This window comes from Dendrobium catenatum, unplaced genomic scaffold (assembly GCF_001605985.2).
Source record: "Dendrobium catenatum unplaced genomic scaffold, ASM160598v2 original_scaffold_12804, whole genome shotgun sequence".
NCBI classification, from domain to species: domain Eukaryota; kingdom Viridiplantae; phylum Streptophyta; class Magnoliopsida; order Asparagales; family Orchidaceae; genus Dendrobium; species Dendrobium catenatum.
The window spans coordinates 189,669-205,458 of NW_021331264.1; the positions used below are offsets into that span (position 1 = coordinate 189,669).

At 35.8% G+C, this 15,790-nt stretch overlaps 1 protein-coding gene across 1 annotated transcript; it reads right to left on the reverse strand.

Moving 5' to 3' along the window:
* Positions 1 to 2,722: 2,722 nt before the first annotated feature.
* Positions 2,723 to 6,072, reverse strand: LOC110100371 (mannan endo-1,4-beta-mannosidase 2-like). The gene is made up of 5 exons (XM_028691562.1): positions 5,721 to 6,072; positions 5,022 to 5,219; positions 4,807 to 4,929; positions 4,506 to 4,717; positions 2,723 to 4,403 (listed from the first exon to the last, which is right to left on the reverse strand). Exons 1-5 carry the CDS (start codon positions 6,021 to 6,023, stop codon positions 3,971 to 3,973), a joined length of 1,269 nt encoding a protein of 422 aa, XP_028547395.1. The 5' UTR covers positions 6,024 to 6,072; the 3' UTR covers positions 2,723 to 3,970.
* Positions 6,073 to 15,790: the final 9,718 nt, after the last annotated feature.

Genomic DNA, 15,790 nt, shown 5'->3' on the forward strand with positions numbered 1-15,790 from the left:
GTTTTTCAAAAAGAAGTTTTAGTTAAACCGAAGTTATTGTTAAATGAAATATCAAGAGATTGATAAAACTCTTGATTCCCTTCACTATCAACCATTTCCTCTTGATCTGAGAGAGGTGCAGTGTTGTGGATGCTTGACTTCAACATATGAGCTCTCTAGATCAGCATAGATCTCTCCCACTTCATTGAAACAGGTCTTTGCTGCCCTTGTCGACATCATCAAGGAGTAGATTAGAGTTGCATCTTATGCTTTGATTTCATCTCCTTTTATATAGCATCTTGAGATGATAAATATAAAGCTAGATATGATGTTGATTTGATCTAGAGTTTCGTAGCAATCAGACTTGAAAATGATGACCTCCTTAGCGATAACAACATAGATGATTTTTGAGTTGTTGCCGTAGTATTACTATTTAGGAATTACATACGGATGAGTACGAAACTGGAAAAGAAGGAATTTGAAGTTGAACTTGATGTTCTATAATATTGTTATACAATATTTATATTTTACATTGTTTTGTTATTGTTATATTTGAATTTCAATTTTATTTCATGTAATTTATCTCTTGCAATTATATATATATATACATGCGCATGCTAATTTATTATTTTATTAGTCAGAAGAAATTTAATGAAATCATTTAATATATTATTTGATTATTATTAAAAAAATCACTTTAACATTCCTTTTCACTTCACGCAATTTCTGAGTTTTGAGACTCATGCCTCAAAACACCTCTTGTCTTGCCTACAAGATGAAAAATATCTCAATGCCCATAACCATTCCCACAATACTGGAGATTTTCATCAGTTAGATAAGCTTTCCTTAATAATTATAAACTTTTTGAGTGGGGTAAAAAATATGTAGTTGAGTTTAGGATATCTAGAACTCTAGAGGACTATCTGTATTATAGATATCATCACTTAGTATTCATAGTTTCCTCAGATTAAGTCGAACATTGTCACTTTGAAATGTTGCCTCTAAAAATTCGCACCCTGGCCTCCCCACAGCTCCTTTCTTTTCCTTCGGGTCGTCGAGGAGAGTTTTATCATTTAATTTTTAGGCAAGTTTTCATAAGGCAAATTGGGTTTTGACTAAGACATTACCTAGAGATTTCGCCCTCATAAGGTGAATTTTTTAGTATTGAATTTTCGTTGGAATTTGGGTGACATTTTCAATTATTTGGGGTCCCCTCTAGTTGGGATTTTCTGTCAACACAATCATCATCGGGGTGATTTTGAGCAATTTCATTTTATCCATTGAACCCCATCGACTTTGTCTATTTTGCTAACAGGGGATCGGATTCGTCATTGGTTTTATGTCTTTATTAGTGAATTTATATTGTTATAGACCTTGAAGGCTTAATATAAGCGTATAAAACAAATATCTCAGTTGATGTCGCGGCTGTATATTTGTTTGATAGTTTGAGCCGTGCCGATTTTTATCTATTCACATAGAAGGATTGGGCTCGGAGTTAATTTTATTTTTTGACCCACACAATATCCTCAGATGTCGCTTGTGTGTATACATCACGCTCGTCGGGTATTTTGCATAGTGTATTGGTGTAACGGTAATATATACAAATATACGATCATAACATCAACCGAAATTATTGTTTTAATATGTTCATATTAGACCTTCAAGTCCTGTAATCAAGAAAATTCATTAACAAAGTCCTAATATCGACAATGAATCTGATCCTCCGCCAACAATTAGACAGAGTCGACAAGGTTCAATGGATAATCACAAAAATACCCTTAAATATCCGCATTGGTCCCTACGAGCGTATTACGGGTACATACGTGACGCATAGGGATGTTGCGTGGGTTAAATGATGAACCCAAGTTCAAGCATGATCCTTCTATGCGGTTAGATAGGAGTCGACACTACTCGAACCATAAAAAAAAAAATGGTTCAACCGGGATATTTGTTTTATACTTTCATGTTATGACTTCAAGGCCGATAAACAAGAAAATTCATAAATAAATGGCACCACAAGTAATCGATTATGATCAAGGCCTTCTGAATCGGGTGGTTCGCCGCCAAATTGCACCAGTAAATTACGATCATGGCCAACTCCAATATATTCCCAATGACACTAAATCCGTGAAATATAAATCAATAAAATATGATCGATAGAGCACAAAGCCCTATGTTAGCTAGAGTGGATTCAAATTTGTCCCATTAGGAAAATATTCACACGAAGTCTACAAGGTATCCTTGGATGACACAACCCTTGGCTGTTGATAAGGATCCTTCTGTCAGGTTGGTTCGACTACCTCCACTGACTAAGTAGACTAGGGACTATAATGACCCGAGACGACAGAACCATGGGATTTTGATCGGGCTCATCATCATTCCCCCAACCATCAGCTTTAAGTGCAAGATGGTGAAATTTCAAATTTTGAAATATCAAACATTCAAATACCTAATCCCATGCTGCTATATGTTAGATATATGTATCTCTACGTATATGATTGACAATTAGCCTTAATCAAAAGTTCTCTCGTTATCGGTATGTGTAATTAACTATAGGGGCTTGTCCCTATAGGAAACTAGAACTCATATTGTAAAGTCCTCGTAAAATGAGGGTGAAATCTTTGGGTAATATCTTATTTCGAACACAATCTGCATTCTAAAAATTTATCCTAGAACTTAATTCATTAAAACTCCCCCGAAAGCAGGGGAGGTCAGGGCATGAATTTTTGAAGCCCACAAGGAGCCAGATGGTTGATGGGTTAGAGTGGAGGTTGATCAGTTACAGGCCTTGAACAGTGGAGGGATTGGTCGGGTTCAATTGGAAGTGAGGTAAGGTCGGCTATGGCTTGAGGTTGGATTGTGATCTGGGAGGTCGGAGTTGAGCATGGAAGAAGCGGGTTGTTGATTTGGTGATTTGTGGCTGGAGGGTTCGATCTAGCGAGTGCGGTAGTCGGAGGGTTGGTGGCTTGAGGATTGGATGGGAAGGGGGGTCGGTTTTGCATGGTTCAGCATAAGGGAAATGGGTCGAGTGCATGCGTAATGTTGAGTGTCGATGGGGTTGGAGCAGCTTCGAACAGGATAGATCGAGCGTGGAGGTTTTGGTTGGAAAGTGTTTGTGGGTCAAGCCGGTGTTTGTGGAGTTGAGGCGTGAGATCGGGTGCGGGATCTTACTTGAAGGAGGCTGGGATTCTTGTGGCTACTGCGTGTGAAGAGGGGATGGGCTTGAGCAGCAAGTGGCAATTGGGTTTGAGCTGAGAGAAATGGATAGTGGTCAATTGGCTGGAGCTCGATGGAAAAAGGGAGGCCGACTACGAACTGGGTGAGGGATTTGGGGTCGAACGGAAGCTGTGGATGTCAGATGTTGGGTTGAGGATCGAGCGTCTAGTTAGTGAGGATCGAGCATCTAGGTAGTGGAGATCGGGAGGTAGAGGCGGAAGTCAAGTTCGACTGTGGAGTGAAGGTGACAGGTGGTTGAAGAGCTTGGTTGCAGGCTACTCACTTATAGGAAGAAGAAGAGGAATGGGAGAGCTCTCGTGTCAAAGAAGAACGAAGGACTTCGCTTCATCTTCGCTTATCGACAAGGGTGGCAGTTTGAAACAGGAGATGAGAGCGCGAACATCATTATCAGGCGTGAAGAGACAATTCGGTGCCAATTTGAGCAGGATAAAGGAATGGGGCAGGATTTGAGCAGGATTCAAGCAGGATGTGCAGAGATTTTGGCAAACTTATATATATATATATAAGCTCTGGTGTGGAGGTCAACAGAAAGCACAGTATTTCTTATATTCCTCGTTATTTTTTCTACTATGGATAGGCACACAATATAAAAATTTCTCATCATGAAGAAGATAAGTTTCTTTCTTAACTCACTATTATTTAATCTACATTGACTAAATTAACATCAGTGAAATTCCCATTGAGCCTATGAAGACGTTAAAATCTCACTGAAACATCATTTTCTTCTCAATCTCTCAACCAAAATGCATTTTTTTCAGCAATCTCCCTCTGAAACTCTCCATTCCTTCTTAGATTCAAAAGCTGAATGAAACCATTCCCATTTCTTGACACCAGAAACCTTTGCCAGCCTGCAAGATTGCCCCTTTAACAGCCTATAGAGTGTTGGCCTCTTCTTAGGAACAACTCCAAATTCATCACTTAAGTTATCCATGCCATCAACTAGTAGTTGCCAAATGAAAGATCCAGCTCCAGCTCCTTTATTCAATGCAGACTTGTATATTAGATCAAATATGTGTTTGTAGAACTCATCTCGGTGGCTGTAGCTAGTTTTATTGTTCTTGGTTGATAGGCCAAATTCTGTGAACAAAACTGGCTTGTTAAGCACTTCTTCTCCATCTTTGATGTGGGAGATCACCCAATTGGAAACAAATATTTTCTTCTCAAGCAAAGTTGTCTTTGCCGGCAACCTGCAAATGAACGCATTTTCTTAGTTCAGTAAGAACGTCAAAAACCATTTTGTTTTGGTATTTGATTGAGTTTCTTTCAGTAAAATTTTCTTCTTCTTTTACCAGAGATCCGGATAAATATGAACAGAGCAGAAGTCGATGGCAGCAACTTCAGAGTTCTGAATAAAATCCGAGCCTAGATTTTTGAAATACTCTCCTGGGTTGAATTTGAATTTGTGAGAACTTGATGGACCATAGAATCCCTCTATGCCGACCGTTAAGAGATGCTTATTATCAATCGTTTTTACATAGCTCGCCATCTCTTCAATCCAATTCTACATAATTCAATACAGAAATATTTATAAAGTGGTAACTTTGCAATAAGAGCAACAAAAAATGAAGAAATTCTTGTTTTTTTTTATACTTGCAAAGTAGTTCCAGATGGATCTGAATCGCAGCGAGGTTCATTCATAAGCTCCCATGCAAAGATTGTAGGATCATCTCTGTATTCAATTCCAGTTAAATGGTTTTTCCTGGTTATTATGGTCTGAAAAAACAGGCATAAATGGCAGCATATCAATATTATTATACTTAGCAAGTGAGAGTGTAAGATCAAATTTCTCATATATATATATATACCTTAAGATAATTCTTGAAACAGCTGCGGATGTATGGATCAAAGAAAAAAGAATCATTTGAGCTGATAGAGTTGAGTCCAGCCTCCTTAGCCCACTTAACATACTGTATTTTGCCACCAAAATCTGACCAGTCATTGATCAAGCTTAGAAGCAGCTTGATCCCATGCCGTTGTGCTTCTGCAATCACCATATCCAATCCCTGCATTTTGATTAAGCAATCTGCTTTACATGCCTAACACTTACATCTAACTTATTGCCATATTTTAACTTCTCAATCATCATATTTACTTTACATAACACTCAATTATTTAAATAACAAACAAAATATTACATTTCTCATATTTCTTGGCTTCTTTTTGGACGACTTTCTTATCGCTTCTTAAAGCAGCTTTTTAATACAACAAATAAAATTTTTATATTAGAAAGCTGCTTTAAGAAGCAATAAGAAAACCGTTCCAAACATAACCTTATTGTCACACTGTTGTAGGTCTCATTGATGCCCTTCTCCCAATGGGAAAAGGGCATCAATGAAATCATGTTGTGACTTTCTCACTTGTTCTTCATCGAGGGTTTTGTATTTTCGTATACAAATGAGTGGGCGAGAAATAAGATTTCAAGATTTTCATGGAAGTTACATGGAATGATAGTTTACTAAACTTAAAATTTAAGTAAGTGAGAGGCAGAAAGAGGAAATAAACACCTTAAAAACTCTTTCATCGAATTTTCCAGGAGAAATTTGAAGAGCATCGTAGGCTCCATCATTGAAAGCCCAAGTTCTGCAGACTGTGAGTCCCATAGCAGCAGCTGATTCAAACATTGCAGTAATCCTTGGCCTGTTTCTCTCCTCCACTGATTGAATCAATAACCAATATGAATTCCAGCCATTAACATAGAATGGTTTTCCATTGTTGATGAACTGAGTTCCTTCTCTTCCTACGAAGCTCAGTTGTGATTCCTTTTCATGTGTTCCAAAGCCCCCAATGGATATGTACATGAAAGTCATACAGGCCACAAGGCCAATTATGGGGTAGAGCAAGCCTTTTTGTGCTATCTTTTGACTGAAATTACCAAGAGGACTGTTAATAAGTGGCTATTTATTTGTCCAAGAAAGCATTTAAGAATAAATTCTATTGTGAGGTGGGCTTCAAGCTTCTTGTATGAAGTTTAAACATGTCTTGCGTGATGTTGAAAGTAGCTTTGCATTTGAACTTTCTGTGGGGCAGTTTTTTTACTGCTTTCTAAAATGACTTTTTAATACAAAAATTTATAGTTCATTATACTTTTGTACTAAAAAGTTGTTTTAAAAAACAGTAAGAAAATCGTCCCAAATTAGAAATACGTATACTACACACATAAAATGTAGCTAGAAAATCTTATTATAAAAGGTTCAATCTAATGTGCTCTATGCGTCGATGGTCCCGCCTATTTTGTCATCTAATAATTCATTGAAAATTTTTATTGCAGCATGAAAGAGTTCATATTATATATTTTTGTTTTGTTGTCTTCTCAAAAATTATAAAGAAAAAATCGCAAATTTAATTTATGCAAGAGTGTGCTAATGAGCTACACTTGTATACCAAGACATATGATTTTTATTAATATTTGTGCTTCTTTAACTCATTGACTAATATTATCAATAACACTTACTCATTTGGACATTTAAGACCCAGTAAAAGGTCAAATAGGATGCTCTATTTTTTTAATCTTATTACAATAGATGTCAAGCATTAAACAATTAGAGAAAGCAGATGCTACGTTATTTGGAGGAAGAGATCCATTAAAAAAGAAAAATAACTATTCTTTGGCGTAGAGAACAATGCATCCCTCCTCTGCGAAGACAATTAAAAAATCAAATTAGCATTCAATATTTAAAAAAAAAAATGAAGTCCTTTCCAATTCTCTATCAGCATGTGGAGAGATTATTCTATGCGGATGCCGAATGCAGTTCATTGTCTGGAGACCAATCAAAATACGCCACGTCAGCAGTGCCAAGCCGGATACCGAGCAAGAGGTGACGTGGAGAATTCTGATTGATCTCCGGACGACGTTCGACGTACTCACAGAATAATTTCACCAGCATGTGAGACATCCTTCAACAAATAAATTGACACAGCTCTTTATCATCTAAAACAGACCTGTAAGAAGGTTCCTCTCTATCTATCTATCTATCTATCTATCTGGCTATCTCTCTTTCTACTTTGTTGATCCTAAAGAATGTTTTGAGAGGATTCATACCTTATTCTTCTCATGTTCTGAAGTGGGGGATTTCTACTCTCTCTCTTGCAGTGTTTTGCAGCTTTAAAGAGAGAGAATATACAACAATAGTCCACTCAAAAGGTTCATATATATAGAAAAGCAGAGTCGCAACAGTACAAGTTTTAGAGATCATAATCTTCTCCAGCAGACCGGCCGGCCATGCATCCGGCTATTATGTTGTTAATTAATGGACATAATTGTCATTTATCCACTATCGTAAGATAAGCATATTCATCAAATGATAATATTTTAATGAAAAAAAGATGAGATAGTGAACAAGTAGATTTTTTTTGTTGTTGTTGGAGCATCTTTTCTTTCAGATTCTCAAAGCAAGAGTGGATGGCACACTTGTCTTTAATAGGTTGTGCTTGTGTTCTTCAACCCAAAGGGGAAAAAATTTGTAACAGGAGCTTATTGCATCACTGAAAGCTTGTCCTTCTCCTCATTAATGGAGAGCATCTTTATTTGGTCGTATCCTGAAAGAATAGCATTAAATAGCCTACAATGGAATCATCTATGGTGTTAATATCAAGGAGAGGATAAGTGCTTTTAGGCAGATATGTTGAACTTGGGGAAGTCCATGCGCATGCGTCAACTTCTGTTAGCTTTTTTGAACATGGTTGCGTTAGTGAACCAATCTATATACCTAACTTTTTGGAGAACTTTCTTTACATCTATCATGATGGCAGCTTTAGGTTTTATTTGGGACGACTTTCTTACTGCTTCATAAGTAATTTTCTAGCACAAAAAATAAAATTTTTATGCTAAAAAACTGCTTTACAAAGTAGTAAGAAAGCCGTCCCAAACGAAACCTTAGGCTTCAATTGAGATAGATTACTTACTGCTATCTAAAGTAGTTTTCTAGTAAAAAAAATTTCTTGAAAGCATCAAAAAAAGAGTGGCCAAAAGCTATTCAAAGTGACACTAAGATCAAACCTTCATATATTTGGAAGAATATCCAAGTGAAAACATCCACATTTCTTTGAAAAAAAGAAAATGATTTGAGAGTTGAATGTACCTTATCATGAGGTATTGATATACAAAAACAACAACAACAAGCCTTTGTCCCACTATGTGGGGTCAGTTACATGAATCCTTTTTCTCCATTTTGTTCTGTTAAAAGTCAAATTCTCATTTTATCTAATAAAAAAATATAATTTATAATATTTTCTATCCAAGTCTTTTTAGATCTACCTCCACTTTTCTTAACATAAGTCAAATCTAATACCTCTACTATCCTAACCGGGTCATTGGAAGGCTGCCATTTTATGTGACCAAACAATCTAAAGAGACTCTCTCTAATCTTATCTTCCACTGGAGCTATTCCAACCTTTTCACGTATATGCTCATTTTGTATCCTATCTCTAAGGGTAAAGCCACTCATCCTCCTAAGCATCCTCATCTCTGCAAAACTTAACTTAGTATTATGCTTCTATTTTAATGGCCAACATTCGGCACCATAAAGCATTGCAGGTCTCACCACCAGTTTATAGAATTTTCTCTTAAGTTTGAGGACTTTTCTATCACACAACAAGCCGATGCATTCCTCCACTTCAATTATCCAACTTGAAATATGTTAATAATATCCCCATCTATTTCATCATCACTATGAACAATAAATCTAATATATCTAAAACTTGTACTCTTATTAATGACTTAATCACCCAAAGTCGCAATCCCCTCATTAGGTCTATTGGTACTAAAATTACACTCTATATATTTAGTTTTAGATATACTCAAGCGAAAACCTTTAGACTCCAAGGTTGACCTATATAATTCAAGTTTACCTGCAACTCCCTCTCTAATCTAATCAACAAGAAGAATATCATCTTCAAAAAGCATACGCCAAGGTATATCCTCTTGTAAATGTCTAGTGAGAACATCCATGACTAAAGCAAAAAGATATGGGCTTAAGGCTGATCCTTGATGTAATCCAACCAAAAATAGGAAAATTCTTGGTCAAACCACCTTGTGTCTGAACACAAGTAATAGCTCATGCATATCTATCTTTAATGATTTGAATATAAGCATTAATAACTCCCTTCTTTTCAAGAACTCTCCATAGCACTTCTCTTGGGACTTAATTTATCATATGCTTTGTCTAAATCAACAGATATCATATGTAGATCCTCCTTAATCTTTTTATATTTCTCAATCAAACCTCTCAATAAATGTATGACATCCATATTAGACCTACCGGCATGAATCCAAATTGATTTTGAGAAACATTAGTTTCACGCCGCAACCTACGCTCCATAACTCGCTCCCATAGTTTTAAAGTATGACACATTAACTTAAATCCTCTATAATTCATACAATCTTGTGCATAATCTTTATTCTTAAAAATAGGAATTAACACACTCATTCTCCACTCATCTAGTGTCTTTTTAGTCTTAAAAATAATATTAAAAAGTTTAGTAAGCCAATAAATGCCTTCATCTCCTAAGCATTTTCTCACCTCTATTGGAATATCATCCGCTCCAACAATTTTTTCACACTTAATTTCTTTAATGCCTTTTTAACTTCGATTTTACTAATATGCTGATAAAAATAGATATTTTTATTTTCATTTAGGGTTCTAAGGTCACTAAAGTCAATCGCATTTTCATTTCCTTCATTAAAAAATTTAGCAAAATATCACATCCACCTTTATTGAATATCATTTTCTCAAAAAAGTATTTTTTAATATTCATCTTTGATACACTTCACTTGAACTAAATCCTTACTACTCATATTCTTTGTTTGGCTAATTTATACATATATCTTTCTCCCTCCTTAGCTTCTAATATATTATATAAATCATTAAAAGCTAAGATCTTTGCATAACATATTGCTCTCTTAGATACCTTACGTGCCTCTTTATATTTTTTCCAATTATCAAAATTTTTACATATAAAACTAATTTTTATAACAAATTTTCTTATTTTTTATCTTTTCTCATACATTTGGATTCCACCACTAACTATTTTTATTATTATGAGTTTTCTCTTTCATACTCTAAATACATCTTTTGCAATAGTCTTAATATCACTAGTCATTTTTTTCACATAGCATTAGCATTCTCATACACAGACAAAATCTTAAGATCTAAAATCTTACTTTCAAAAATATTTTTATGAATATTCTTTAATGCTTCATCTAATCCTAGAATATCGTTTTACTTTATTTTTTATTTTCTACCCATTTATCTTAAAGTCCAAAATTAATAATCGATGTTGGAAACATAAATTATCACTCGGAATAACTTTACAATATTTGCAATCTAAACGATCTATTTTTTTATAAGGAAATAATCAATTTAAGTTTTATTATATCCATTTTTATAAGTGATTGAGATGCTCATCTCTTTTCTTAAATAAGATATTAGCAAATAAAAAATCATAAGCTAAAGGAAAATCTAATATGGTCTTACCACCTTCATTTGTCGTTTTAAACTCGTGACCACTACGAATGCTTTTAAAATCATCTATCTCTATACCAATATGTCCATTTAAATCTCCTCAAATAAAACTCTTTCTTCAAGAGATATATTTTGTATTAATTTTTCTAAGTCATTCCAAAATTTTAATTTTGAACACATTTCCAAACCTACTTGAGGAGCATAGATACTTATAATATTAATAATCTTAGCATTAATAATAATATTTAAAACTATAATTCTACCTCTAATATTATTAATTTTTATAATATTATCCTTCAAACTCTTATTTATGATCACACCTACTCCATTCCTAGTATAACTCCTACCCGAATATCATAGTTTAAATCATAGACTATCAATCTCCTTAGTTTTATCTCCAACTCATTTAGTTTCCTGAATGCATAGAGTATTAATCTTCCTATGAATCATAATATATATAATTACATTACTTTTCTTGTAAGAGAACATATATTCCAAGATCCTATCTGAATTTAAGTTTAATGGACTAGCTTATTTGCCCATATCCATCATAAGGGATTGATATATGGAGTTTTTTTTTTCTGATATAGCCCTTCTCCATAGACAAATATCTCATCAACTTCATTACAAAATTGTCCGGTTATAACCATGCTTGAGACGCTAAAATATATATCCTTTTGAGGTTTTAGGCAAAGTTGCTCCCCAATTTAGACTTTCTTGTTATATAATTAGTAAATTAGTGAATCATAGAGGAATGAAGTTCCCTAATTGCCTAACTACAGTCATGTATGAAATGTTAATTTAGTGTCCTTTTGAGGCTAAAACTAGGGTTGCATCCCATGTTGAGTTGCTTTCCACATGATTCCAAATTATTCTATATAAGAAAACTCAAAAAGATGCAAAGAGTTTATCATCTCAGCAATTAATAAAAATTTGGTACACACATAGGAGATATGAAATTTTTATGTAAAGAATCTAAGAAGAAAAAAATCATAGAGCATGTCCTAATTGAAATGCTTCCACTAGTGTTGATTTTATCTTAAAAAGGATGTACTTTCTCATAACTAGTGAAGAGATTGATATAATATAGTATATGATATGTCATCGAAAAATTATCTTGATCGGGCACAAATCTCGAGGCAAAATCAAGTTGGAAACTTCAAAAATTAAATATGGGATCACCTGAACCCTGATTTTAGCAAACTTATAGTCAAACTGAGCGTCTTAGAAATACGAACCCAACGACACCAAATTCGACTCAATCCAAGCCCAAATGAGTCCAAATCAAGGACCCGAAGCGTTGTTGGAAGGTTCGAACCACAATTTGAGTTACCAAACAGTTTACAAACATAATGTGTTTATAGTCATATCGAGCGGCTCAACGAGACGAATCCAACAAACCTAGGATCGCCGAATTATGACATCATTAAGACCTTCAAATGTCTGATGAACGGTCCATGATCAAGGGATTGAATATCGGCCGTCCATTCAAACCACTCCCGATTCGCCCCTAATCTCTCACCTATTTACAGGTCATGCCACTCCATAAATCTATAAATAGACCCCTCATTTCTCTTGTGAGGGGGCCGAAGCAAAAAGTAAGAGAATAAGAATAGGAGGGAGGAACTCCTCCTCGACCTCCGCCGCCAGAATTCTGTCCAAGTGCCGCCAGAATTCTGTCCAAGTGCCGCCGGAATTCCGCCCGACCTCCAAGTTACGCCGGAATTCCATCCGACCTCCAAGTGACGCTCGAGTTCTGCTTGAATACCATCTAAAGTCAGAATTCTCCTCGGCCTCCAACTGGAGTCAGACTTCTACCCGATGTCGGACCTCCGCTCGTCTCCAAATTTCTACCTGATGATAGACTTCTGCCAATTGTTGGACTTTCACTAGACACCTACCTAATGTTGAATTTCTATCCATTTATGGTCTTCTACTAGACGTCATCTTTCTGACCTCTTTCGTCAAATAACGGCTCTTCCGACCTTCGTCGCTCGCCGACTACGGTCCTTCAAACTTATGTTGCCCACCGACTACAGTTCTTCCGACCTCCGTCGCTCGCCGACTATGGTCCTTCTGACTTATGTCGCCAGCCGATTACAATCTTCCGACTTATGTCGCCCGCCGACTACAGCCTTCTGACCTCCGTCGCCCGCCGACTACAGTCTTTCAAATCAAACAAACACATCAGCAATGATGCTATGTATTCTCACCATGTAATGTACTATATAAGATGTACATCAAGCTAAGGCCTTCCCCTGAGGAAGGACCTCCTTTGCAATCAACTACTATACTAGTGGATTCATTTATACTAGGAAAAACCCCATGGTTTTTCCCCTATTCAGGGGTTTTCACCATAAAAATCTTTGTGTCTCTCATAAATGCACCCTCTCCCTTTATCTGTGTGCATACCAGATTTTCGTACAACGCTAAGACGTTAAACTTTATATTTCTCTACCGCCGCAAATACTCCAGGACGCAACAATATATATGAATAGTAAATATTACTTTTTGGTGGAAGTAAAAAGAGCCTTGAGGCATTAGAATTTCCATTAATTGATGATTAATGGTGTGCTCAAATTTTCTACTTCTAGAATGGGATACCACAAAGGCCAGCATTGGCCTTGGCATTGATGATGTGTGTAAACTTTGATGACATCATGATGATGGCTAATATTGGCATTGGTTTGGCTGATAAGTTTCAACCTTGATGATGACTGAGGGTGTCAAGGTTGTCAACAACAGTTGAAGTCAAACTTGTTGGTGATGAAAAGTATTGATATTGATGGAGATGACATGAATCAATGTTAGTTTTAATGATCGTCATCAATATTAATGCGAACGAAATGCATCAATATTATTGGCAATGTCATATGTCAGTGTTATTATTAATTCGATCATCATCCTCACCAGCAACAATGGACATCAACATTTATATCAATGATAGACATTAACATTGTTAGCAATGACAAAATTTGACATTATTGGCAATGTCAGACATTGGCATTATTAATGACTTTGTGAATACCAACATTGTTATTTATGGCATACATCAACATTATTAATGATAGCACGCATCAATGTTGTTCATCACAATGGGCATCAAAGTTGTTGACAACAGTGTATGCCAATATTGTTGGTGATGTTGGGTGTTGGTATGATGATTGGCTTATTTATAACGTCTATTGATATAGTTGTCAACAATGGTCTTTGATGTTATTCGTGGGCATCAATTTTGTCGGCAATAAGCGTACATCAACATCAGTGTTGATAGTGAGCATACGTTTTGTTGGTGCTAGTAGACATTTTTCTTGGTGGTATTAGCATTATTGAGTAATCTTTGTTTCATTGAATTTATCAAACAAGATCTATGTGCTTAAAAGAAAGTTTGGATAATCCCATAATTAATTTCAATTTTTTTTCTAAGATCTATGCGCTTTATATCTAACATTTTGCATTAAAATTCATGCTTGCTCATATAAATTTTAAAAATTTATTTTTTTGGTATTTGACAAATATTTATACATTGAAAATTTTATAAAAATTTTAAACTATATCAAATCAAATAATAGAATCTAATAAATTTATTATTTTTTTCAAAAAACACTCTTTCTTTACTTACAAAGGAATGAAGTGTAAAATGAATGCATTGTAAAAATAATAGTGTAAAATGAATACTTTTGAGTTGTTTGGATGAGTGTAAAATAAATTTAGGTGAATGATTTTATTTTATTTGGTTTGAAGTAAAATGAATGTAGTATAAAATTTAAATATGATGACAATTAGGGGGTGGTGGTAGAGCGTGGTGACCGGCAGTGCATGGCGGCGATAGCTAGCTGTGAGTGGTGGCGGCGAGGGTGGTGGTGGCCGGCGGTAGTGGTGGCTGACAGTTGACGATGGGGTGGCAGTGTTGGTGGCCAACGGCAAGTGGTGATGGCTGGCGATGGTGGCCAAAGGCTGGCAGTGGTGGTGGCCGGTTACGGTGACAGTTGTGGTTAGTGGCAAGCTACGTGGTGGAGGCGGTGGTGGCTGCCAGTGAGTGGCAATGGCCGACGATGGTGGTTGAAGGCTGGTGGAGGTGGCCGGCAATCGTGGCCAACGGTGGTGATAGTGGTAGACAGCTGGTGGCGGTGGCTGATGGCAAGTGGTTGTGGCCGAAGGCTAGTAGAGGTGGCTGGTGGAGGTTAAGTGAGCTTGCTTGCAGTGTAAATCATTCTCCCTCAAAACCGTGAGTGTTTGATTTACCTAAAAAATGAACTAGAATATTTTGCGCTACATTTACTTTACTTTGCATCTCTTTTTCATCCAATCAAAAACTAAAATTTTTAGAACCCCTACATTAAGAATACTTTACACCATTATGTAATACAACCAAACGGCCCCTCAAGCAATTTTGAATACTAAGCTTATATCAAACTTTGGGCCTTGCATGACACTATGGAGTGGGATAACTTTCTCCATCAAAATACCACTTTAACAAATTACTACTAAGTATTTCCAAAGCTAATCTCAACAATCTCCTGCTAAGATTAGAGTCCTCGTTACTCTAAATTTAAACAAATTCCAGCAAGCAAAAACTCTGACCTAACCAGAGCCCTCATAGTCCATTAACACCAATCTGGAACTTAGATGAGCTCCTTGAGACACAGTCTCCAACTTCTAACAAACCAGGAAATGATCCTTCTCACCAATTCCACCAACTTTAACTAAAGGATGCAGCAGCAAACATCAACACTGATATGTTTTTTTTATAATTTAGGTTTCGTTTGGGACGGCTTTCTTACTGCTTCTTAAAGCGGCTTTCTAGTTAAAAATTTTAATTTTTTTACTAGAAAACTGCTTTAAGAAGCATGAAAAAAATCGTCCCAAACGAAATCTTTATCTTACAATTATTGTCACACTTATGTTTAGTTTATCGATTGGTGCTACACTTTTATCAACTTTTCTACAATTTTGTAGAAGGATTCATAGCTCAAAGATTGATTGAGAAATTTTTTCCATCAAAATCAAACGCTTAATTTATAGTTATTCATATTAACAGCAGCACCATTCCTAACTGCAACAGTAATGCTATAGAATGACTGAAAGTGAAAGCTGCTTAGGAAACAGATTAA

What these genes read in the sequence shown, in the direction of transcription:
- LOC110100371 (XM_028691562.1), bottom strand. Translation starts at nt 6,023, where the DNA reads ATGACTTTCATGTACATATCCATTGGGGGCTTTGGAACACATGAAAAG. An exon ending in GTTTCAAGAATTATCTTAAG is followed by an intron (nt 4,930 to 5,021) that starts GTATATATATAT and finishes CTGTTTTTTCAG; the next exon opens with ACCATAATAACCAGGAAAAA. An exon ending in CATCTGGAACTACTTTGCAA is followed by an intron (nt 4,718 to 4,806) that starts GTATAAAAAAAA and finishes TGAATTATGTAG; the next exon opens with AATTGGATTGAAGAGATGGC.